This window comes from Hemibagrus wyckioides, linkage group LG14 (genome assembly GCF_019097595.1).
Source record: "Hemibagrus wyckioides isolate EC202008001 linkage group LG14, SWU_Hwy_1.0, whole genome shotgun sequence".
Taxonomy (NCBI): Eukaryota; Metazoa; Chordata; class Actinopteri; order Siluriformes; family Bagridae; genus Hemibagrus; species Hemibagrus wyckioides.
Window position 1 is genome coordinate 3,323,960 of NC_080723.1, and position 23,939 is coordinate 3,347,898.

General features: G+C 39.5%; 3 protein-coding genes across 9 annotated transcripts; 2 read left to right on the forward strand and 1 right to left on the reverse strand.

The window, feature by feature from the left end:
- slc15a5 (solute carrier family 15 member 5) lies at positions 1–3,869 on the forward strand. Its single transcript, XM_058408811.1, has 9 exons — positions 1–482; positions 715–937; positions 1,059–1,228; positions 1,391–1,611; positions 2,529–2,715; positions 2,805–2,993; positions 3,071–3,202; positions 3,328–3,436; positions 3,632–3,869. The coding sequence occupies exons 1-9, from the start codon at positions 122–124 to the stop codon at positions 3,744–3,746; spliced, it is 1,707 nt and encodes a 568-aa protein (XP_058264794.1). The 5' UTR covers positions 1–121; the 3' UTR covers positions 3,747–3,869.
- A 2,168-nt stretch (positions 3,870–6,037) lies between these two features.
- On the forward strand, positions 6,038–7,531 carry tmem17 (transmembrane protein 17). Its single transcript, XM_058408598.1, has 5 exons — positions 6,038–6,215; positions 6,638–6,741; positions 6,856–6,969; positions 7,062–7,205; positions 7,370–7,531. The coding sequence occupies exons 1-5, from the start codon at positions 6,101–6,103 to the stop codon at positions 7,466–7,468; spliced, it is 576 nt and encodes a 191-aa protein (XP_058264581.1). The 5' UTR covers positions 6,038–6,100; the 3' UTR covers positions 7,469–7,531.
- Positions 7,532–7,945: 414 nt separating this feature from the next.
- agbl2 (AGBL carboxypeptidase 2) lies at positions 7,946–22,459 on the reverse strand. Of its 7 annotated transcripts, none has more exons than XM_058408131.1 (23): positions 22,086–22,459; positions 20,000–20,063; positions 19,248–19,394; positions 18,470–18,655; positions 18,279–18,386; positions 17,990–18,140; positions 16,532–16,765; positions 16,041–16,446; positions 15,536–15,678; positions 14,864–15,023; positions 14,649–14,775; positions 14,374–14,474; positions 14,146–14,258; positions 13,636–13,702; positions 13,399–13,512; positions 13,232–13,324; positions 13,030–13,137; positions 12,051–12,234; positions 11,870–11,903; positions 10,202–10,401; positions 9,497–9,611; positions 9,308–9,411; positions 7,946–8,475 (listed from the first exon to the last, which is right to left on the reverse strand). In XM_058408131.1, exons 1-23 carry the CDS (start codon positions 22,089–22,091, stop codon positions 8,435–8,437), a joined length of 3,006 nt encoding a protein of 1,001 aa, XP_058264114.1. In that variant the 5' UTR covers positions 22,092–22,459; the 3' UTR covers positions 7,946–8,434. The 7 variants fall into 7 exon arrangements, 5 of the variants coding, with proteins under 5 accessions (XP_058264114.1, XP_058264113.1, XP_058264112.1 ...); XM_058408130.1 differs by having other exon boundaries at positions 9,308–9,414; positions 22,086–22,458; XM_058408129.1 differs by lacking the exon at positions 7,946–8,475 and having other exon boundaries at positions 8,582–9,414; positions 14,374–14,471.
- Positions 22,460–23,939: the final 1,480 nt, after the last annotated feature.

Sequence of the window (23,939 nt, forward strand, 5' to 3'; positions counted from 1 at the left end):
GCTGCTACACGTTAGGCGTCACAAGTGAGTGTGAAATTGCTCCTCCTGTTTTCCTAGCACGGATAGAGGGAATATACCCGTCCCTGAACGGCACTTCTAGAAGAATAGTTCCTGAGGCACCATGGTAGCGTTGAATGTTGCCGGTCTTCACGATAGCCATCTGCTACAGAAGGACTCTACTACTTGCCATCCGAAAGGGAAAGTCATCCCACGGAAGCCTCGAAAGCCTCGGAAGAAAGTGAAGGCGATTATCTGTGTTCTTTTCGTGGAGCTAATCGAGAGGTTCACTTTTCTTGGGATTGTGTGTAATATGATCCTCTTTTGCACCATCAAACTGGGATATGACAATTACCAAGCAGCCACAGTAAACCTGTGTTTTGTGGGAGCCAGTACACTGACACCTGTTCTTGCCGGATGGTTTGCGGAGACGTGTTTGGGAAGGAAAAAGGTTTTCTACCTTTGTGCTCTACTTCATTTCTTTGGTGAGTCGGTCTTCTGAGAGTCAGCAAGAGCTTTTCAGTTCATTTTAAACGATTTAATGATTTATGTGTGTTTTATCTGGTGCTTCATCTAAAGCAAAGGTTAAATGAGGATGCATTTAAATGTGAACGAATTTATATATGTACAATAATTATGACTGACCCCTTCAGATCTTAGGTTCAGTGCATTAACACCAGTTAATGACTTTATGCCTTTATGCCATTTCTTTTATAGGAACAGCACTGCTCCCTGTAGTTGCATTTCCATTTGAGGATTTCTACATCGACACACACCATGTTGTACATCACCTTGAGCCGTGGATACAACATATTCTCTTCTACACAGGGCTGCTGGCTACTGCTTGTGGTATTGGGGGGATACGGGCTATCCTCTGCCCACTGGGAGTCAATAACCTTCAAGGTTACAATCAGAAGAAGATACTATCTTTTTTTAACTGGTAAGAAATTCATTCAGTGATTGTTTCTATTAATGGGCAAAGTTAACGGTCAGTATGGAGTTGGATCAGGCACTACAGTCTCTGTTTTCTGAAAGATGAAATCTTAACATTACTCCCACAGGATCTACTGGTTAGTCAATCTGAATTCTACGGTCATCTTCTTGGGGATCGCCTATATTCAACAGTCTGTGGGCAAAAACCTGGGCTTTTTCATTCCCTTCACTTCTGTTCTCTTGGGACTCATCGGCATGCACATGGCACGCAGCAATCTTATCCTACATCCCAGAAAAGGTAGCAATAAAACACACCTGGAAACACAAAACCTACACTGTTATTAAAATCCCAGGAAAATATAGAAATAATGATTTTAGGAAACTCATGGACTAAGCTTACATATTGTGTAGACTCACTGATTGTTTAGCTTGAATGTTCTCTGTTTTGGGTGATGTACAGGTGGTTCATTGCTTACAACAGTGGGCGTGGTTCTAAACTCTTCACAAATGTGCTGCCTCCGTTATCGTCACTTGAGTGGGGATGTGACTGACTGGCTCGATCGTGCCAAAGAGAACAATGGAGGATGCTACAGTGAGACCAAAGTAGAAAATGTTAAGATCCTGGTCAAGCTTTTTCCTCTCTTCGGACTGCAATTACTCTACAGGGTTTGTATAACCCAGGTGAGTACGCATGGAAGAAAGCTTTAATTGTCTTAAATGAACTCTGCAGTGTTAAATGCTGAAAACCGTGGCTCCACCTGCTGTGAAGTGATGATTGTTGATCATTCTCTCCAGGATTTCACAATTTTGCAATCACAGAATTGAGCAAACTCAATTTTTCAAAACATGTATGATGCCATCACAATACACATTCAGCCAATACGTGTGTCAAATATGAGCACTGCTGATCACAGAAAGTAATTGCGTACACCGATCAGCCATAACATTATGACCACCTGCCTAATATTCGTGTTGGTCCCCCTTTGGCTACCAAACAGCCCTGACCCGTCATGCACTGTGTATTCTGACACCTTTCTATAAGAACCAGCATTAACTTCTTCAGCAGTTTGAGCAACAGTAGCTCGTCTGTTGGATCGGATCACACGGGCCAGCCTTCTCTCCCCACGTGCATCAATGAGCCTTGACCGTCCATGACCCTGTCAACGGTTCACCACTGTTCCTTCTTTGGACCACTTTTGATAGATACTGACCACTGCAGACCGGGAACACCCCACAAGAGCTGCAGTTTTGGAGATGCTCTGATCCAGTGGTCTAGCCATCACAATTTGGTCCTTCGTCAAACTCGCTCAAATCCTTACGCTTGTCCATTTTTCCTGCTTCTAACACATCAACTTTGAGGACAAAATGTTCACTTGCTGCCTAATATATCCCACCCACTAACAGGTGCCACGATGAGGAGATCATCAGTGTTATTTACTTTACCTCTGAGTGCTCATAATGTTATCAGTATATATGTCTTCCCTGGAAGGACTGGATGATAACCAGACTAAAGTCTAACGTAGACAAACAATTTTGCCTATAATACATATTATTTTCCAATACCTTTCCATCATTTTTCGGTGTCTGTTTCTTTACAGATTCCATCAGGATACTATCTCCAGACAATGCATTCAAACCTCAACATCAACGGTGTCATGCTGCCGATAGCGGCTATGAACGTGATCAGTATTTTGCCGCTGCTGATTTTAGCACCGCTACTGGAGTTTGTCAGCATCTGTTACCAGTATTCAAAGAAAACACCTCCTTCCCCAGTTACATTCATAAGTAGGCATCTTATCTTGACTATTTCAATCAAGTTAACAGGCAAAATCTCATTCATGTAAAGTTCATTGATGTGCCATCTTCTTTTCCAGTAATCGGACACGCGTGTGCAGCTCTGTCTGCCCTGGTTGCAGGTATTTCTGAGCTTCACAGAAAGCACTATCCTCAGATGGATCAGACCATCTCGGGAACAGTGCTTGAAGTGTCCTCAATGCCCTGCATCCATCTGGCACCTCAGTACATCTTACTGGGTGTGGCGGAGGCTTTTGTTACGCCTGCATGTAAGCGTTCACAAAACTGTTTTCAGTCCATTTTCACTGAACCACATCAGACGTTTATTTCTCATTTCTCTACTCAGGCTCTGTTATCTCTTTCTGTCTGACTCCCAGCAACCTCAGAGGGATCGCCCTACAGTTCCTAACCCTGTCCTATGGTGGAGGATGTTTCCTGGGTGCTCTTCTGATTCAGTTCTTTTACTTTGTGTCTGGTGGTAAGGACACTTTTTTTTTTTTTTTTTTTTTACATTTTTAGATCATTTAACAATGTAGAGAAACGTGATGAATGTTTTTGGGTCACAGCACCTGGCTGAAACTTTGCCCTTTTTTGTTTTTTTAGGAAGCTTTTATCCAAACATATTAAACAATGGCAATATGGACAGATTTTTTCTCATTTTGTCAATCCTGATGGCCATAAACACCCTGATACTTTGGAAAATCTCTAACAGGTAGGATGTAATTTATTGTTCTTTATCGTTCCTTCTTGGTTCTTCACATTCAGATTCCATACATACAGTAGATGGAGCTACACCACATGCTTTACATATTATGACCCAGTATGGCTGGCAATATGGCAGGTACAAATATTGTTGAAAATGACCTGAAAACTATGATCATATCATCTGTATGTTTTTTGTGTGCAGGTACACAGATCTGAGTGCGTTAAATACGAGAGTGAGACAAAGTCGCCTGGCTGAAAAGCTTCTCCAGTATAAAGCCTGTCTCAGATATTATACAATAGAACCTCACCAACCATAGAGTCTATTCTTTAGCATTTGCATGATTGTCAATATATTACTGCATGTTTATTGTACTTACATGGCTTTTGCTGTATTATGTTTATTTAAAAAAAGTAAAATAAATAATTGTGGCGCTGGCGTTACACACAGTATTTTATAGAACTATAATTATAATTATGTGCTACAAAACGGTTTTATCCACACGTGTGCCTCTGTTAGCTGTGAAACTGTTTAATATTGCCATAACATAATGAAATTGTCGGTGCTCCATATCCCTTAATGTGAATAAACCAGCATTGAAGGTATACAATAAAGTTGCTTTGTAATATAAAACGATTCTTTCTGTGAGTTACTGACTTCACAAGTCAAAACATTAAACCTTGTTTCATCAGTTAGAATAATGTACGTTATAATTGATGTTACCTAGCCAGGTGTCATTCTTTATCAAACTTCGAGCAAAATTGATGGCCAGAAATTTCCAAAACCCCAAAGAAAGAAAGAAGCTCTAGGATCTAAAGCTGTGGCTTTCAAAGTGGGGTCTGTTGTGTAGCGATGTAACAACGGCAGTGGAACTCCCATACTACGGGTCACAACCCCATGTGGGGTCACTTGATTTACAGAGAAACCCACTGGGACTCACATACTGACAAATTAGTTTAAATTAATGTACGTGTCCTCAAAGTTGATTTTAGAAGCAGGAAGAATTGGTAAGTGTAAAGATGTGAGCGAGTTTGATGAAGGGCCAAATTGTGATGGCTAGACGACTGGATCAGAGGATCTCCAAAACTGCAGCTCTTGTGGGGTGTTCCCGGTCTGCAGTGGTCAGTATCTATCAATTTTATCCTTTAAGTTCTGGAAGTCTGTTAAGTCCTGTAAGTATCTCAAAGGATCTGCTGCTAACATCTTGGTGCCAGATACCACAGCACAGCTTCGGGGATCTAGCAGAGTCCATGCCTCGACAGGTCAGAGCTATATTGACAGCAAAAGGGGATCACCTCAATATTAGGCATATTACATCATAATGTTATGCCTGATCGGTGTAAATCTGGATTTTAAAAAATGTATGATCCGTGACCGTTTGGTTGTTTGCACTTATATTATCATTTAAGGCATTTGGCAGATGCCCTTAAATGGAGGAAGTTGCAAAGTTTGACCAATTTTATGTATTTTTATAGGTTCACTAGGACTAAGAGTATGATAATTCTAAAAACTCTTTTGGGGAGGTAATATAGTAAGAGAAGCACACAGAAAAAACACTGCTATTTCTCAAATAAGTGCTAATTTAAGTATTTCAGGAAGAGGTAGGCATTTAATCATTTGAAAACGGCCAGTGACTCAGCTGTTTGGACACCTAGTGGAACTTCATTCCGCCACCTAGGTGCCAGAACAAAGAAGAGTCTTGATACATGCCTTCCTTGTACCCTGAGAGATGGTGGGTCCAGTCAAGCAGTGCTAGAATATCATAGGGAACGTGGTGCAGTGCGGCTATGTACACAAGCATCAGTGCTTTAAATCTGATGAGGCAGCTACAGGAAGTCAGTGGGGGGAGCATAGCAATAACAAAAAATTTGGAAACCATTGTTTTAATGTTAAGCCTTGGAATGGACTGGCATCCTGCTATCAAAGATACACCTATCATGCATAACATTATGACCACTGACCACCAATATTGTGTTGGTCCCCCTTTTGCTGGCAAAACAGCCCTGACCCGTCAAGGACTGGACTCCACTAGATCCCTGAAGATGTGCTGGGGTATCTGGCACCAAGATGTTACTGACCACTGCAGACCGGGAACACCCCACAAGAGCTGCAGTTTTGGAGATGTTCAGTGGTCTAGCCATCACAATTTGGCCCTTCGTCAAACTCGCTCAAAACCTTACGCTTGACCATTTTCCTGCTTCTAACACATCAACTTTGAGGACAAAATGTTCACTTGCTGCCTAATATATCCCACCCACTAACAGGTGCCATGATGAGGAGATCATCAGTCTTATTCACTTCACCTCTCACTGCTCAGAATGTTATGGCTGTTCGGTGTATAATCCCCATTTCATATCCCAAGATCAATCATGGTTCTGGCCAGGATAGGGCAGTTACTCAGAATGAATCTGTGAATGAATTCATTAAGAAATAACAAAGTTTAACACAGTGTATCTGATCTGGGTTGCGTAAATGGATTTTAGGCATTCATAAAATGAATCTATCCAACCATGAGGTGGTCCGTGTTTTTTTTTCTCCCCCGAAAGGGTCCACGAGGGCACAGTATAAGAATAGCTGCTCTTAAACACTAGATTTGGGCTCTTGAACGCACCCCGCCCTCATCACTGTTAGCAGCTGTGTTTCGTAGTTACGCCGTGCCTTGGGCTTTGCACTATGGATCTTCCCGAACCTATAAGAAGGCGTTTGGGAGAATTTTCTCGAACTGTGTTCGTCAATCAGGGTCATTCACAACTTTCGCCTGAGGATCATACCACATTTCTGAATCACAGTGAGTTTGCGCGTCTCTAATCAAACTCCATCTATCGGTATATCTAACTATAGCTAAAGCTAGCTGCCTAACTAACTCGGCTAGCTGTTCATTCACTTCTACTGATGGAAAAAAAGCGTCGCTAATCGGCTAGCTTGGACTTGTTTAACAGCTACCGTTTGTTAGGGCATGATAAATTGCAAAAGCATTTGAGATAATTCGGTAGTTTTGTTATAACCGGGTTTAGTGTTTGTGTAACTGTCACTACTGGGAACACGATTTGTACTGCGCATGTGCGAAAATGCGTCTTAAGTATACGGCAGTTTATAACACTGTACCATTCATAATATAATGTGTTGGTGGCTGCAATTTCGCGCACGCGCAGAACAAACCCCGGGTTTCCGCACATGCGCTTAGTGACTGATTGAAGCTCCACTCCACAGATACAGATGTTGTATCTAGTCTTCCTCTTCAGATGGCTCTCTTCTTCAACATGTGCTTCTTTCCTCTGTGGTGGATTAGCGAAGTCGTAATGCTGCAACTCAAAGTAAGTAATGAACCATCGTGGGGTTACAGTTTGATGCAGCTTAGTATGCCTAGGCTATTATTATTATTATTATTACTATTATTATTATCTCTCTCTCTCTCTCTCTCTCTCTAGTATCCTGCACTCCCTGATTACTACAAATTCATCCTAATTACCATTTTAATTTTAATGACCCTCATCGAGGTTATCAGGCTCTACCTAGGCTATGCAGGAAATCTGCAAGAAAAGGTAAAGACTTTTACGGTTTGTCCGAATACTCCTACTTGAAATTGCATGTACGTATATAAAAGTCAGTCATTATAGGCAACACATCATTACAGGTCCCTGAATTGGCCGGCTTTTGGCTCCTCAGCCTCCTTCTGCAGTTCCCGTTGATTCTGTTTCAGCTCTTCAATGAAGCAATACTCATCCAGCCTTTGGAAAGAGGAGTTCATATAGTTCTGGCCTTGTTCATTTTAACAGAGGTACAAACAGCTCTCAAAACAAATTTGAATCTACTCTTTGTTGAATCTACTCTTTGTTGAATCTACTCTTTGTTGAATCTACTCTTTGTTGAATCTACTCTTTGTTGAATCTACTCTTTGTTGAATCTACTCTTTGTTTCTTATTCTATCTGTGTTTTTTGCAGGCTCTCTCTGGTTTTGTTGCACTGCGGGCAATGGTCAGACACACGGAAAGCCGCTTCCACCTCAGCCAGTTTAATGGTATTCAAGAACTCAGATCATGACCGCTCTGATACTGTTAAACTGCATATTTTTGAGATATACACTTTATTTATATATATATATATATATTTTTTTTTTACAGAATTTTTTTTTATTTATATTTATATATATATATATATATATATATATATATATATATATATATATAAATATATATAAATATATATAAATATATATATATATATAAATATATAAATATATATATATATAAATATATATATATATATATAAAAATATAAATTTACATAAATATATAAATATATATAAATATATATATATATATATATATATAAATATATAAATATATATAAATATATAAATATATATATATATATAAATATATAAATATAAATATAAATATATATATATATATATATATAAATAAAATACTAAAAAAAATTTGTAAAAATGTATATTATATATTTTACAATAATTATTTTTTTAATCAATATTAAAAAAAAATAAAAGCAAATGTCTGTGTGTGTGTGTATATATATATATAATATACAATATATATAATAATATAATATATAATAATATAATATATATATATATATATAACTAAAGGAAAAAAAACAGTATGTATGGTTGCCCTAAACGGTGTCATTCTTTAAAAAGATCTAGCACTCATACACAGGCACACAAAAATATTCTTTCCACAACAGTAGCATTGCTGTATATTCACCATAACAAAAGATAACTTTGAATAACAAATGATTTGCAAAAACAATTGCCTGAAAAAAGTCCATTATAAAGGCTAAATAATAAACACAAAGTATATTTTAATTCCAGAGGTTCATGCTCATATCCATCATGTTTCTGAGCCCAAGTAGTACAAACGTTTCTAATATATTTTTCTGTGCTCAGCATGGATGGGAGTACTTCAAGGAATTATTCCTGGACATTTCCTCTGGATGTTCTGTTTCTAGGATTTTCTTTAACTCCCCTTCCTCATGAGCTTGTGGCTTTTATTTATTCTTTCTCCAATCTATGGAAGGCATGCGCCCTTCTGAAAAGACAGATTAAGAAGTAAGGTTACTGTACAGGTTACATATGTAATTGTAGTAGTGTGGGCTATTTCTTTTAAAACCAGTTGAGTTTCCATGCCAATTACCTTGTTACTGGGACTCATTTGAGCAGCTTATAAAGTGTCCTTGCCATGTTATGCGTATCTCTTGGCCATCACAAATGTAAGTGACCAGTGGATGAATGATAATGACTTATAATATTCTGTACTTTTGTACGCTGGTCATAAAACCGGTGTTACAAACCGAAACACCCAAGGTACTTGTGGGTATGATGTTCAGGTGTCCAAAAAATTTTGGCCATATAGTGTATAAACAATGTAGGCTGAATCTGATCATTTTTGCTTATGTCAAAGGGGAGAAACTATAGATATACTAGGCACTGTACACTGATCAGGCATAACAATATGACCACCTGCCTAATATTGTGTTGGTCCCCCTTTTGCTGCCAAAACAGCTCTGACCCATCGAGGCATGGATCCAGTAGATCCCTGAAGGTATGCTGTGGTATCTGGCACCAAGATGTTGGCAGCAGATCCTTTAAGTCCTTTAAGTTCTGAGGTGGGACTTCCATGGGACTTACAGGTCTTAAAGGATACGAGAGCTGCAGTTTTGGAGATGCTCTGATCCAGTGGTCTAGCCATCACAATTTGGCCCTCGTCAAACTTACACCTGTCCATTTTTCCTGCTTCTAACACATCAACTTTCAGGACATAATATATCCCACCCACTAACAGGTGCCATGATGAGATCATCAGTGTTATTCACGGCACCTCTCAGTGTTCATGATGTTATGCCTGATCGGTGTATACCAACCTTCACTGCTCCAGCTGCCTGATGAAGCTGCATCTTCATGCACACCATTTAATTTCTCTAGCCTTAGAGCTCTGAGTTCAGCCTGTACATCTGAGGATCTCCTACTGCTGTGGAATTAAGGCACAATAGCAGAGCAGAATTACAATTATGAAAGTGAAAAAAAAAAAACAAGATAAAAGTCTGAAAAACCTTTTGTCTGGCTTGTTACTGCTTCTTAGATCAGGAAAAAAGGAGTAGTCCCCTCTTTCTTGTTTATTGAGTTGCGCTGCTTCACAGTACTGCTCAGTCTCCAGTACTGCCAGACCTGCAAGAGTCACTTGGTCAATAATCTAACAATAATATCTGAAATTATTTACGATGTGATTTATGTATTTGTTACACATCTATTGGAAGTTTTTCCTACAAACAATTGAACTCAGATGGTATTGTGCTCATGATTATTTTACTGTAATTAACCCTTAAATGATGCTTACAGTAAGCACCATTCATTCGCCTTTATTAATCACATTTTCCGGAGTCCTTCCCAGCATCACTTGGCACAAGGTGAAGGAATTCAGCCCAGACAGGTGACGGAAAGCAAGTCAAGCTCAGGAATTCTCAAGCTGTGAGGGGGCAATTCAATTCAATTTATTTGTATAGCGCTTTTAACAATGGACATTGTCTCAAAGCAGCTTTACAGAAGTATAGAAAACAAAATATTGCTATTTTATCCCTAATGAGCAAGCCTGAGGCGACGGTGGAAAGGAAAAACTCCCTGTGATGATATGAGGAAGAAACCTTGAGAGGAACCAGGCTCAGACGGGAACCTCATCCTCAATGCTACATACTGCACCAGAAACTGGATTCATGTTCAACCACCTCACCAAAACTTACGTTCATATGAACCAGACTCACCTAGTGTGTTTCTTTTATGACTGGTCCTCAGGGTGCCCATAGTATTTGGTATTTCAGGCATGTAGGATTCAAGTGAAACTTTGGTTGACTGTGGTGTTCTTTTCTGCCTGAGATTGTGCTGGTTGACCGTGTGGGCCGGAGAGGAGTAGGCTGAGCGGCTGAGCTGTAATCCTTTAATGGAAATGAACTCGGGAACAACCCTGCAGTGGACAGAAACAGATGTGACAGTTGTGCAAAAATATGACAGACACAAAAACTATCATAAATTGATAATAAATATTAAATTCATAGTTACAGACTTTAGAACAACTTTTGGGCTTTACCAGGGGTGTCACTAGACATATTTTACTGGGGCACATGTCCCAATAACAAAATCTCTATTTAAATTTTAACATTTACATGTGAATTGTGCATGTCATGACTAGAGCACTCCATGATGCAATCAGTGCATTGGCATGTCTTAGGAAAGAAAGGGTACAGTAATACGTTACATCTGAAAGTTTAAGACGAATTAATTTGACTCATATTTTATTATTGACTCTGATAGATGGATATCCAAAAGTTCTTTTTTACCAAGCAGAGGTAGAAAAACAGACAGCTAAGATGAGAGTGAAAGAGGTAAGATGTCAGGTTACTAGTAATAACATTTACATTTACATTTCTGGCATTTGGCAGACGCCCTTATCCAGAGCGACATACAGAAGTCTCTATTAATGAATACATTAACACTGGTTCAATAGGTCCCAGACTCAGGATACCATCAGCCTAAAAACTATAATAAAACAAGCTATCATGCGACCATAAGTTTGATCAGCCTTTTGTAGGTTTGTGGCTGTTTGCTTTGACACCTATGGGGTCATTCCTTAATTAGAGGAAACAGATGGGAGTTGAGCTAGTGATTAATTGCTCTTATTACCCCTCGCACTGCAACACGCTCCCAGTGATCCACTAGCATTGCTCGCCTGGTCCCGACATCTCTCAAGGTAGGTATTCATCTAGACTTTCTCTGTTCTTCACCGAGGTGGTGGAATGAACTTTGATGTCCGTACAGCCAAGTGACTGACCGTCTTCAAACAATGGATGAAGACCTACCTCTTTCTGAAACTAGCTCTTATTTTCCCTGTTTGTTTTATGTATTTGTTGTATTATGTAATTCCCAACACAGTTTTTTAGATGGTATCCTACGTCTGTGACCTATTGAACCAGTGTTAATGTATTCATTGATAAAGACTTCAAAGCACTCTTGTACGTCGCTCTGGATAAGGGCGTCTGCCAGAAATGTAAGCGTAAATGTAATTCAAGGAACGATTAGCATGTTATAAAATTGCATGGTGCAATATGACCATTTTGCAAAATGGTACAGTTTAATGCTCCAGTGATGAACCAGCTAATTTAGGACTAATTTGAGACTTAAGAGGCACTCAGCCTACAGGAGAATACTTTGTTTACTTTTTGTTTACTATATATAAACTTAATTTCAAATAAATGTTCTATACACTGTTGTTTGTTAAATTTGTGGAATGTAGAGTATATACATTAGGCATTCAAGACAATTTTGAGTGATGGGAAGCCTGCGATCCAGTAGAAATGAATGCCTAGTAATGCCCCTGGCCTCTAAAATGGGACGTATAAACATGTACTATAAAGTAACGTGAATGAACTACTTACCTATGCAGTGCAACTTTTGAAACAGAGGACCTTCCTATGATATAAACAGTTCCATAACAATTACATTCATTTTACTATCTCTATTTTAATAACACAGCAGTAAAAATTAATGATGAAGTTGTTTCAGCAAATCTAAAGTTAGACTTTCTGCAAAATGGTGAAGAAGGCCAGACTGACACACCTCTCATTCCTGGGTATGCTCTGACATCCTTGTTGAAAAGCATGGGGAACTGCTGAATTGGCAGACACGATAATCTGTGGCGAACTGCATTGACAATCAGGGGCTGGTGCTGTGTTTGCCTCTGGGAGTCATTTACTGACCCTCCCATCTCATCTAATAAGGTCGAAGAGTAACCTAAGCTATGCTGGAGAAGGTAACGGGGGAAGAATAGTTAGCACAATGGGTAAAGGAGGTTTTTTTTTGTTTTTTTTTAAAGAAAAGTAAATGGCACAGCTTGATTATTGCAGATTAGCAACTTAAACCATCTACCCATCCATTTTCTATCCTCCTAATTGAGTCATGGACTATCCCAGCACACATTAGGCGAAAGGCAGGGGTACACCCTGGACAGGTCGCCAGTGCATCACAGGGCCACACATATAGACAGACAACCACACAAACTCACTCACTCCTATGGGCAATTTAGAATTACCAGTCAACCTAATGTACATGTTTTTGGACTGTGGGAGGAAACCGGAGTTCCTGGAATAAACCCACACAGGGTTTATTCCAGGTGCAAACTCCACACAGAAAGGTCCCTGCCTGTTAGAACCCAGGATTTGAACCCAGGACCTTCTTGCTATGAGGCACCAGTGCTAACCACTAAGCCACCCCAACTTAAACCATTGAATGTACTGTATAATAAACACCACGGCCCGGCAGCTCATAACTGATAAGTGCTCTCATTATATGTTCTTTTAAACCAGATGTGCGGAAAACAGCTGCAGTAAGATTTTTGCCAAATAAAGTTTTTATAATCAACATTTTAATGGCAGGTTCCACATGCTTCTATCAGAAAAATTATACAATACATACATTGCAAGTCCTGATTTTTGTTTTTGCATGATTCAAGATTTTTCCCTTCTTCAAGATGATGTTATACCAAAAATATTATAATCGTAACATTACTATTGTTCCATATATGAGCAAAAATGCGTACCTTGTCTTTCTTGTCCTCCCAAAAAGTCTCATGGCCAGCAAGACTGACACGTGGAATGGGATGTGGGATCCAGGTCCTTCCAGACTGATTAAGCCTTGCTAACTGTGCCTAAACATATCAACATATTTTTATCTTTATGCTTGAATAAACATTTGAATCAAGGTTTCATGTATAATATATTTTTGAAATATAATTTAATCACATTTGGTTTCTTGTCCTTGCCCTCTTTCACTGGACTTATTGTTTTTTCTTGGATTCTTTCAGTCACTAGATCTTCATTTGATGTTATTGTATCCTGTAAAGAAAAAAAACTCTCTCAGAACTCACAGAGCACTGGGACTCTTTCCATACTGGCCTTGTGAAGCTTACTGTGTTTTTGTTTTCTCTGTGAAGGATCTTGGATTTTGCACTCTGTGCTCCCTGCTGTCTTAATCTATTCCTTTCTTTTCTGCTCCGTAAATGCTTCTTCTTGACTTTTGTGTCCTTGACAAAGCAAGAAAAACAAGATATCGGTGAAATTCAAAGCATGAAATGTATATAAGGATAAATAAACAGAACCTAAGGAGTTGTTGGGACTTGTTAGGCTTAACTATTTGAGCAGTGTACCTGGTCTGGGCAGTTTAAAAGATGAACAGGTAGACCATCTGAGTCTGTGCTATTTGATCCACTTGTACTGTAATAAATCAGTGCGCACTGTTAGTGTCATCTATTATACTCGTACACAATATAGGCAAAAAGTTGCTTATAGTAAAATCTGTCCACTCTGGAGTCATCCTGTCACCGGTCCCAGGCAGTTATTTTTAGCCCTAAACTACCATACCATAGGAACTCATACAACCAAATAATAATGTTTAATAAGGTTCAATCATTAATGTTTGATTTCCAATAACATGAAAAAGGGATCATTGAGCATACTCTTCATTCAGGTTTCTCCATAACTTGCAGAGCAATGTGCCCAATACCTGTGTCAGTGTCAGGTAAGTATCTGATTTTGCTAACATCTTCACCCATAAGGCAGGACTTAAATAATAATCTCTGCTTATATTCACATATCTCAATTAATGTAAATACATTTCAAAATGCTTTCATGTGATTTGGATAATTAAAGCTCTTTACCTGGACTCAATGTCCACATCAGAGATGCTTTCCAGGCAATCCACATCCCTGCCCAGCTTCCGCCTGATCTCCTGCTTCAGCATAGCCCCCAGTTCCTTTAGACAATTTTCAGTCTGAACAAAACAGTTAACAGAATTTTATGGACATATTTTAAATGTCTTTGTACTGACTTATTGGTAGAATACAAAAATTTTCATATGACTGCAAGGCTTAAAAAAATAAAAGAACCTTGGTTTGGTCTGGGTCACAGAAGTCAAGGAGGGTATCACAAAAATGGTAGCCCATAGATTTCAGGTCCCCTACAGAGAAGTGAGTTCCTCTCCTGCCTCCTTTGTATGAGAACAGACATGGTAAAGAATCTCTGAAATTATCCACACAGGACAGTAGGAAGGACAATTTTTTGTCCGACATATCTTAAACACAAATCAGAGAGTATTATGGCGTATATGATTGAAAATAAACATAGCCTCATGTTTGCAAGTATCTTAACTAAAGGCCTTTACCTAAACTGGAGCCTCCGAAGGTGGACTCCATAGTATAGCTGTTTCTGATGCCGAGCCTCCACATTACAATGCGACCGGTGCCTTCTTTGCCTTTCTGCATCTTAAACTTACAACTCCTGAAGGAGAACTAGAAATAACAAATGTGAAATAAGAAATAAGACCCACTTTTAATGCATCTACTAACCTAAACTGCAACAGCCTCACCATATTCCTACCTTGTCTTTGGCGTTTTTGCTCATCATCAGAGGGAAGATTCGCTCCTGAAGATGTAGTGAGGTATCCTTACGATCAGTGCAACCATACATGAATACATTGTTTTTTCTGCTGTGGCCATGAAGGTCACAGTATAACACAACTTCTCTCTCAGCAAGCAACCTAAAGAGTTAAAGAAATATACTTTAATTTTCATTTCATTGTCTTTTCCACTTATCCAATCTATACTCGGGTCATGGGGAGCCTGTGCCTATCTCAGGCATCATGGGGCATCAAGGCAGGATATACCCTGGACGAAGTGCCAACCCATCACAGGGCACACACACACTCACGCAATTTAGAGACTCCAATCAGTCTAGAAGCATGCCTTTGCACTGTGGGAGGAAACCAGAGCACCTGGAGGAACCCCACCAAGCACAGGGAGAACATGCAAACTCCACACACACAGTGAGCGGGAGCGATACTGGAACCCAGGACACTGGAGGCGAACGTGCTAACCACTAAACCACCGCGCCGCCTACTTTAATTTAATATGCACAAAAATATGTTACTGCATTGGCCCTTAGTCATCAAAGTATGATTAAAATGTAAAACACTCATAGGCTAATTTTAATATTTCTACTCACCTTTACTGAAATAAATGCCTCTATACGCGTATGAGTTATGTTACTCACCGCTTCACCATGTTGCGAGTGTACCATACACAGGGGAACGACTCCTTGAGTAGAGTATGATAGTTGCGGTTCATGTCACGGCCTGCTAGTGAGCAGCGGTAGTTCCCGACCACTACACCATCAGGGTTCAGCATTGGCACTATCTGTAGATGAACCAGTGGAGCAGTTTTTGACAACCAAATACACAGTAGCACATGCAGAACTTTGTTCAATTATGATATAACTTACATTAATATATTCAGCACTGTTATATCATTGTTTTTTATGTGTTAAGAAGCAACAAATTGACCTATAAATAATATAAAATATATAACAAGGACCAACACAAAATGGCATCTATAAACATTCAATAGGTTAGGGAGGGACTGTATATTCAAGTCATCATAAGATCTTGGAAAATTCTAGATTAATCAGGGAAGGAAAGTAATAAGGGTGATTAAATTTGATTACCACCTTCTAGTAGCAATTCGGAAAATGTGGCCAAAGCCCATCTTCATTCACTAACCTTAAAAACAAAGGTTTCCCTCAGTAGATGTGCATCAGGTGATTTTCCCAACAGAAATTCCAAGAAGCCTTGCATCATCCATGAGCTATTTGTTTCTCCTGGATGCACCCGTGCTGTTACAACCACTGCTCGCCTGTTTCTTCGCTCTTGCCAAGTGCCACAGGGTGCAGTAATGGTCAGGACATACACCGAGTTTCCTGCCAAGCTTCGACACAGCACCCGCACTTTACAGTACATTGCCCGAGCTGGGTCTGAGACCACACCTTGCAGATAGTGTTGCAGGTCTGAGTAGGTGTATGGGTAGCAGTGGGCCAAGTAGCAGGTATCATTTTCATGAGGAAACTCCAGTGTCCAGGTGAGTGAGTAGAGCGGTTTGCCCTCTTTTTCACTCTGATTCCGGTAATACCTTTCAAAAATTTGGAGGGTTTCAAACTGTATTTGTAATACAACCTGAGTGTGACTGAGAGATTTGAACAGCCATGTAAACTCACCGAATGTTGTTGCCTGCACGGTACCAACCCTCTCCCTTCAGACAAGCACCAAGCTCGGAGTACAGCAGTGGATGCATGCCTGCTTCATACAGACTGCTGGATTTCATCAGGTTGATAATCGTGAAACGGTATGTGACACCGGCCTTCATGTTCTTCACGCGGAAGTAAAACCACTGTGTGTGCTTTGTGGTGTACATGTCATTGCGCAAAGTGAGCTCATAGTCATAAGGACCACTAAAAAGAAAAAATATCATTGTTTAATGTTTACAGTAGATGAATAGGTGAAGTCTAGAAATGCTGAATCCATGAATCCATGCATGATCGATAATAACAGCTAGATTACAAGCTAAAATAACTACAATATATGATGAAACAAACTAAAAGAAGCTGTGGTACAAACCTGAAAAATCAATACAAAAGAAAAATGCAATGTTTTGGTGATGTCAGTGAATCACTGGTCTGTTGCAGTTATTTCAAGCAAGAGATTTGCAAACAGATATTATGTGCTGTTTGCTTTATTTATATGTTCCTATACTTTTGGTCATTTAAGAATTTGGTGATCTGCTAGCAAAGGTGCCATGTTCAGGTTATTTAACACGTCTAGCTGTGAAAATCAGGAAATAAATCTGAAATTAAGATGAAAATATTGCAGCCTACGTAGACTATATTGCCAAAAGTTTTGGGACACCTGTCCAAATCATTGAATTCAGGTGTTGTTTTTCAGGGGTTGGGCTTGGACCCTTAGTTCCAGTGAAAGGAACTCTTAATGATTCAGAGTCCTGACCTCAACCCGATAGAACACCTTTGGGATGAATTAGAGCAGAGACTGCGAGCCAGGCCAAAACTGGGACATCTGCCTTTACATGGACATGAATGTAATATTGAGTTGTCCCGCCCTTTGCAGCTATAACAGCTTCATCTCTTCTGGAAAGGATTTCCACAAGGTTTAGGAGTGTGTTTATGGTAATTTTTGACCATTCCTCTAGAAGTGCATTTGTGAGGTCAGGCACTGATGTTGGACGAGAAGGCCTGGCTCGCAGTCTCCGCTCTAATTCATCCCGAAGGTATCCTATCAGGTTGAGGTCAGGACTCTGCAAGCCAGTCAAGTTCCTCCACACCAAGTTCGCTCATCCATGTCTTTATGGACCTTGCTTTGTGCACTGGTGTGCAGTCATGTTGGAACAGGAAGGGGTCATCCCCAAACTGTTCCCACAAAGTTGGGAGCATGAAATTGTCCAAAATGTCTTGGTATGCTGAAGCATTAAGATTGGAACAAGCGCAACCCCTGAAAAACAACACCTGAATTCACACCCTCTTTATTGCTTGGATTTTATTTCAGTTCACCAGTTATTCAGGTATAGAGCCAGCTGCTGCAAAATTGATCTACCCGCTCTCACTGTTTGGCAGAAAGCACCTTAGCAAAAGAATGTGCTTGAAATGTCATTGTTATCCACTTACACTTTAACTGCTTTTTGAAGATTACCACTTTCAAATCTGGACTCAAAAGATAGGGTAGGTGTCTCTTGGCTGTCGGCAGAAGATGTGAAATTCTTTATATACTTCCTGCTGCCACCAACACGGGATCGAGTAAAGTAGGACATTTTTGTAGCTTAATAAACACACAGAGAACACAGAAAGAAAGGTCTCGTGAGTTGCATTTTTAAAAAGTTGATAAAGTAAAAAGGGTTCAGGTCACTGTGGGTTTTAAACAGTGTCTGTCAAAAACATTCTGCATGTTAAGTGTTACCAGAGTCTACACAATAAACAGTGTTTCCCTTTTCTTCTCCCACCGACATCGGGGTTTGCTCATTTCCTGTCTGTTGATAAAATGGTTCTGGTTCTGGAGGATCCCATTCTGTATCAATAGATAGACAGGCAAATTTTTGTTGAAAGAACCAGTGTGACAATTTCCGGATGAGAAGCATAAAGAATAGATACCTATATGATGGATTTTGTCGCAGATAACTTCACATTCGATCGGCCAGCGAACACCCTGGAAGGGATGGGAAATGGAAGGGATGGAAAAGAGGTCCAGTGGTTCCCTCAGGCGTGGGATAGGTCTTTCCCCATCAAGGTCAATTAGCAGCTGTCTGGTTCTGAGATATTTCTCCATGTTGAAAGAGACTAGACAGAAAAATATACAGAGATCAAAAACAAAACTTCCTACAAACACACACACATCCAAAAAGATAACATTTCAAAAAGGAGGTCCTGAAGCTTAACTAGTGGATAAACTTGAGCAGCTTGTGCTTACTTCCCTGGTTCATCTTCTTTTTAATATCCCTGTATCTTTTATAAAGGCATTGCATTTCAATATTTTTAGGTAACCCAAATGTGCTATGCAATGGCCTACCAATTTGTTATGAGCTTAGTAACTACAAAAGGATGTCTGAACAGTACAGAAAGCAAACAAAGTGAACATCTATGCTTAATATATTGTTGTGGACATCTTAGACTTTAACAATCATCAGCATCACTAAATCCAAGATGTTAGATTTCAGTTGAGGTAACTGAATAAGGAATAATTTTCTTTGTTATGATGTTATGATTAATTTCAAACTGACTGATCTAAAGAAATTCTGGCTGAATTACGTACTATGTACATTAAATGGCCAATGAGAAACAAATCTCTGATTATAACAATAACATTCAACTAGAAAAAGAATCATTTCATCACATTTCAACTATAATAATTCTGCTATAAAGAAAAACATACATTGTCCCTGATGTGCCTGTGGTTGTTCCTCATCCATGTCTGTGCTGTCAGCAGTTGAATGGTGGACATCTGTGGCCACGGAATCAAGACTGCTGTCCCATAGTCTGCCTTCTGAAACATTTCTCCGCAGAAACGTGGATCTCTGGCCTAAAACACAAAATACATATTTAAACAAGCCATTCAACCAAGTGTTTAAGTATACATACACTATATTGCCAAAAGTTTTGGGACACCCCTCCAAATCATTGAATTCAGGTGTTGGTTTTTTTGTGGTTTTGTGTTTATAGGACTTTTTGACCATTCCTCTAGAAGTGCATTTGAGAGGTCAGGCACTGATGTTAGACAGTGAGGAGGCCTGGCTCACAGTCTCTGCTCTAATTCATCCCAAAGGTGTGGAGGTCAGGACTCTGTGCAGGCCAGTCACATTCCTCCACATCAAACTCACTCATCCATGTCTTTATGGACCTTGCTTTGTGCACTGGTGCACAGTCATGTTGGAACAGGAAGGGGTCATCATTGCTTTTGGCAATATAGTGTATCTATAACATACATTACATGTCAATGCATAAGAAAAAAAATGCCCTACCACTTGTATTAAATTAGATACATTCTGATTTAAATGAATGATTTCTGATTTAACTTGATTATGGTTTTGTTCCAGTAATATAACAAATTGCTCAGTAGCTAAAGCACCAGAGACTTTAGCAGATCATACAAATAAAGATGATAAATGCATTTGAGCACAGACCTACCTGTAAAAAGTCCATAATGCTTTAAGTGCTGCAGAATGAAATTCTCATAGGGATCATCTGAAGTCTTAATGAAAGAGAAAAATAAAGATCTTAAGTGTCAAACACACAAGCACTCACTGAGCACTTGATTAGGAAATCTATTGTTATGTCACGTAGGGCCTCCTTTTCTCTCAGAACAGCCTCAGTTCCTCATGACTGGGATTCCACAAAATGTTGGAAATATTTTTATGAGATTCTGGTCCATGTTGACATGACTGCATCATGTAATTCCTGCTAATTTTTCAGCTGCACTTTCATGCTGTTAATTTCCCATTCCACCACATCACAATGGTGTACTATTAGATTCGGTTCTGGTGACTGGGAAGTGCCACTGAAGAACTGATTTTCATGTACATGACTTGCTTTGTGACATGGTGACATCTTCTATTATTAGAATGCACATAGTCAGCAATTACACTGATCAGGCATAACATTATGACCACCTGCCTAATATTGTGTTGGTCCCCGTTTTGCTGCCAAAGCAGCCCTGACCCATCAAGGCATGGACTCCACTAGATCCCTGAAAGTGTGCTGTGGTATCTGGCACTTAGATTTTAGCAACAGATCCTTTAAGTCCTGTAAGTTTACAGAATTAAAGCATACGTACAGGACTTAAAGGATACTTTTGATAGATACTGACCACTGCAGACCGGGAACACCCCACAAGAGCTGCAGTTTTGGAGATGATCTGATCCAGTGGTCTAGCCATCACAATTTGGCCCTTGGTCAAACTCAAATCCTTACGCCTAATATATCCCACCCACTAACAGGTGCCATGATGAGGGGATCATCAGTCTTATTCACTTTACCTGTCAGTGCTCATAATGTTATGCCTGATCGGTTTTATAGTGAGTACTGTATGTATGTATGTTCCTTGCCAGAAGCCTTACAGGGTGCAGAGCGTTCGGGCGACATAATAGGGCTCGCAGAAAAACCGTAAAAATACAGCGTACACAGAACAAACCGAAACACTCGGGACAGTGACACGCTAAAAACTAGGATGCTGGACAATTCCGCTTCCCTTTCCCAGCTGTCAATCACAACCCTGATTAAATGAATGGGGCATTCCGATTGGCCAGACTCGCTCCTCCAGCCGTGCCGTATTTTAACTTACAGCATCCCCACACCTCGCTTTCCTAAACAACGCTACGCTGTACAGTATTTGATATATTCTGAACATTTAACTTTATTTTAATTAATGTTTATATTTTGTAATTAATAGTTGTATTTTTTATTAATAAATTACCTTATTTCAACATAAAAACAATTCACTATAAGGTTTGCGGATACGGCGATATACCGGCGGATTACTGTATATATATATATATATATATAGATAGATAGATAGATAGATAGATAGATAGATAGATAGATAGATAGATAGATAGATAGATAGATATGGAAAAAAAATAAGAGACCACTTAAAAATAATGCGTTTCTTGTTTTTTCTTACAGGTGCATGTATTGGTGAGATGAACAGTTTTGTTTCATTTTTTGTGAACTGCTGACAGTATTTCTCCTAAATTCAAAATATAACTATTGTTATTTAGAGTGTATATTTAAAGGAAATGGCAACACATCAGAATAACCCAAGATCATGCAGTATTTGCAGAGCTTTAATAACTCAAATAAAACAAAATGCAAATAATTTGTAAACAAATTGTGTTAATGCTTTGGCTAAATAACATTAAGAAATCAGTATTTGGTGAAATAACCCCGATTTGCATGCGTTTTGCCATGCTCTCCACCAGTCTTTCACATTGCTGATGAGGAACTTTATACCACTCTGCATAAAAGCAAACAGCTCAGTCTCTAAATTGAGACTGTCTCTAAATTGCCCGTAGTGTGTGATTGCGTGAGTGAATGTGTGTGTGTATATATATATGTTTATTTAATAATAATAATAATAATAGGCCATACAGTCAGTTTGGTTTCAGTTTTGTGCTCACTGAAGCTTTATGAACAGATATGGAAACTCTTTACATCCAGTATGAAGAAAATAAAATATTAAAAAGTTGACAAAGTTACCGGACGTTGCCTCACTCACCTGCATATCATCCCCTGATGTCCAGCCGTGAATAAAGCCGACGTTGATAACAAAATAGATAAAAAACCTGTCAATTCTTCCTAGCTCATTAGCTTAGCGGGCGATAGTTAGCTACTATTGCAACACATAAGTTACTATTGTGACGAGGTCATTTTTCAGTTAGGTGTAAGTAGTGCTCGTGGTACGCTGTTCATATGCACCACGTTTAAAACACGTAAATAAAATACCGTTACCGGCTTGAGACGATGAAAAAATTACTTTGACTTTGTTAATAGCCAACAACGGGCTAATTAACACAAAGCTAACTAAAACAAGGTCTTTTTATAAACCTTCTCGCAGTTGCTAGGGGATTGACGTCAGGGTTAGCGTCGTTTCCATGGAGACCATGCGCACTTTCCGTTCCTCGGGCATAAACAGAGCCCATAGTAAAGTATATGGGGGGTCGAGTAAATAGTTATCGGCGGTGATAATGTACAAATTATCCATTAATCTTTATTGATCATATTTAAAATATTAGAATCATTCTCATATTTGGACCTTGTGTGCTGCTTGCGTTTGAAATTATTTTAAATGAAAAGAAATCGAGTGATCTGCGCTGACAACGCATTTACACTATGTTGCCAAAAGTTTTGGGACGTCTGCCTTTACATGCACATGAACTTTAATGACGTCCCATTCTTAATCCGTCCCGCCCTTTACAGCTATAACAGCTTCAACTCTTCTGGGAAGGCTTTCCACACTTTTTAGGAGTGTGTTTATGGGAATGTTTGACCATTACTCTAGAAGCGCATTTGTGAGGTCAGGCACTGATTTTGGACGAGAAGGCCTGGCTCACAGTCTCCGCTCTAATTCATCCCAAAGGTGTTCTATGGGGTTCAGGACTCTGTGCAGGCCAGTCAAGTTCATCCACACCAAACTCACTCATGCTTTGTGCACTGGTGTGCAGACATGTTGGAACAGGAAGGGGTCATCCCCAAACTGTTCCACCAATGTTGGGAGCATGAAATTGTCCAAAATGTCTTGGTATGTTGAAGCATTGAGAGTCCCTTTCACTGGAACTAAGGCGCTGAGACCAACCCCTGAAAAACAGCCCCACACCATAATCCCCCCTCCACCAAACTTTACACTTGGAGTAGTGCAATCAAGCAGGTTCCGTTCTCCTGAGAACCACCAAACCTAGACTTGTCCATCGGATTGCCAGACAGAGAAGCGTGATTGGTCACTCCAGAGAACATGTCTCTACTGCTCGAGAGTCCAGTGGTGGCATGCTTTACACCACTGCATCCGTTTTGTATTGCACAGTGATTTAAGGCTTATGAAACCCCATATGAATATGAATATTAAACCCCATTGGATATGAAACCCCATTCCATGAAGCTCTCTACACACTGTTCTTGAGCCAATCAGAGGGCCACATGAAGTGTGCTTGAATATGGAATATTTAGCAGAGAGGAAATTTCACGAATGGACCATGCTTGAATTCACTGAGCTCCTGAGAGCGACCCATTCTTTCACAAATGTTTTTAGAAGCAGTCTGTATGCCTAGGTGAATATAATGATTCGGAGGGGTGTCCCAAAACTTTTGGCAATATAGTTATCAGTTATCCATTCAGCCAATCATGTGGCAGCAGCACAATGTATGAAATCATACACATACAGGTCAAATGCTTCAGTCAGTGCATTATCGATTAAATCATTGAAACCAGTAGTCTTTAATGAATGAATGCTTGTCCAGTGTCATGGTCAGAGTCAGGGTGAATCCAAAGACTAGACCAGATTCAAGGCATTAAAGCATTGCATATTTTTATAGCCTCACAAGGAAGCTCTTTCTCCAGTTACACAATTACCTCTAAC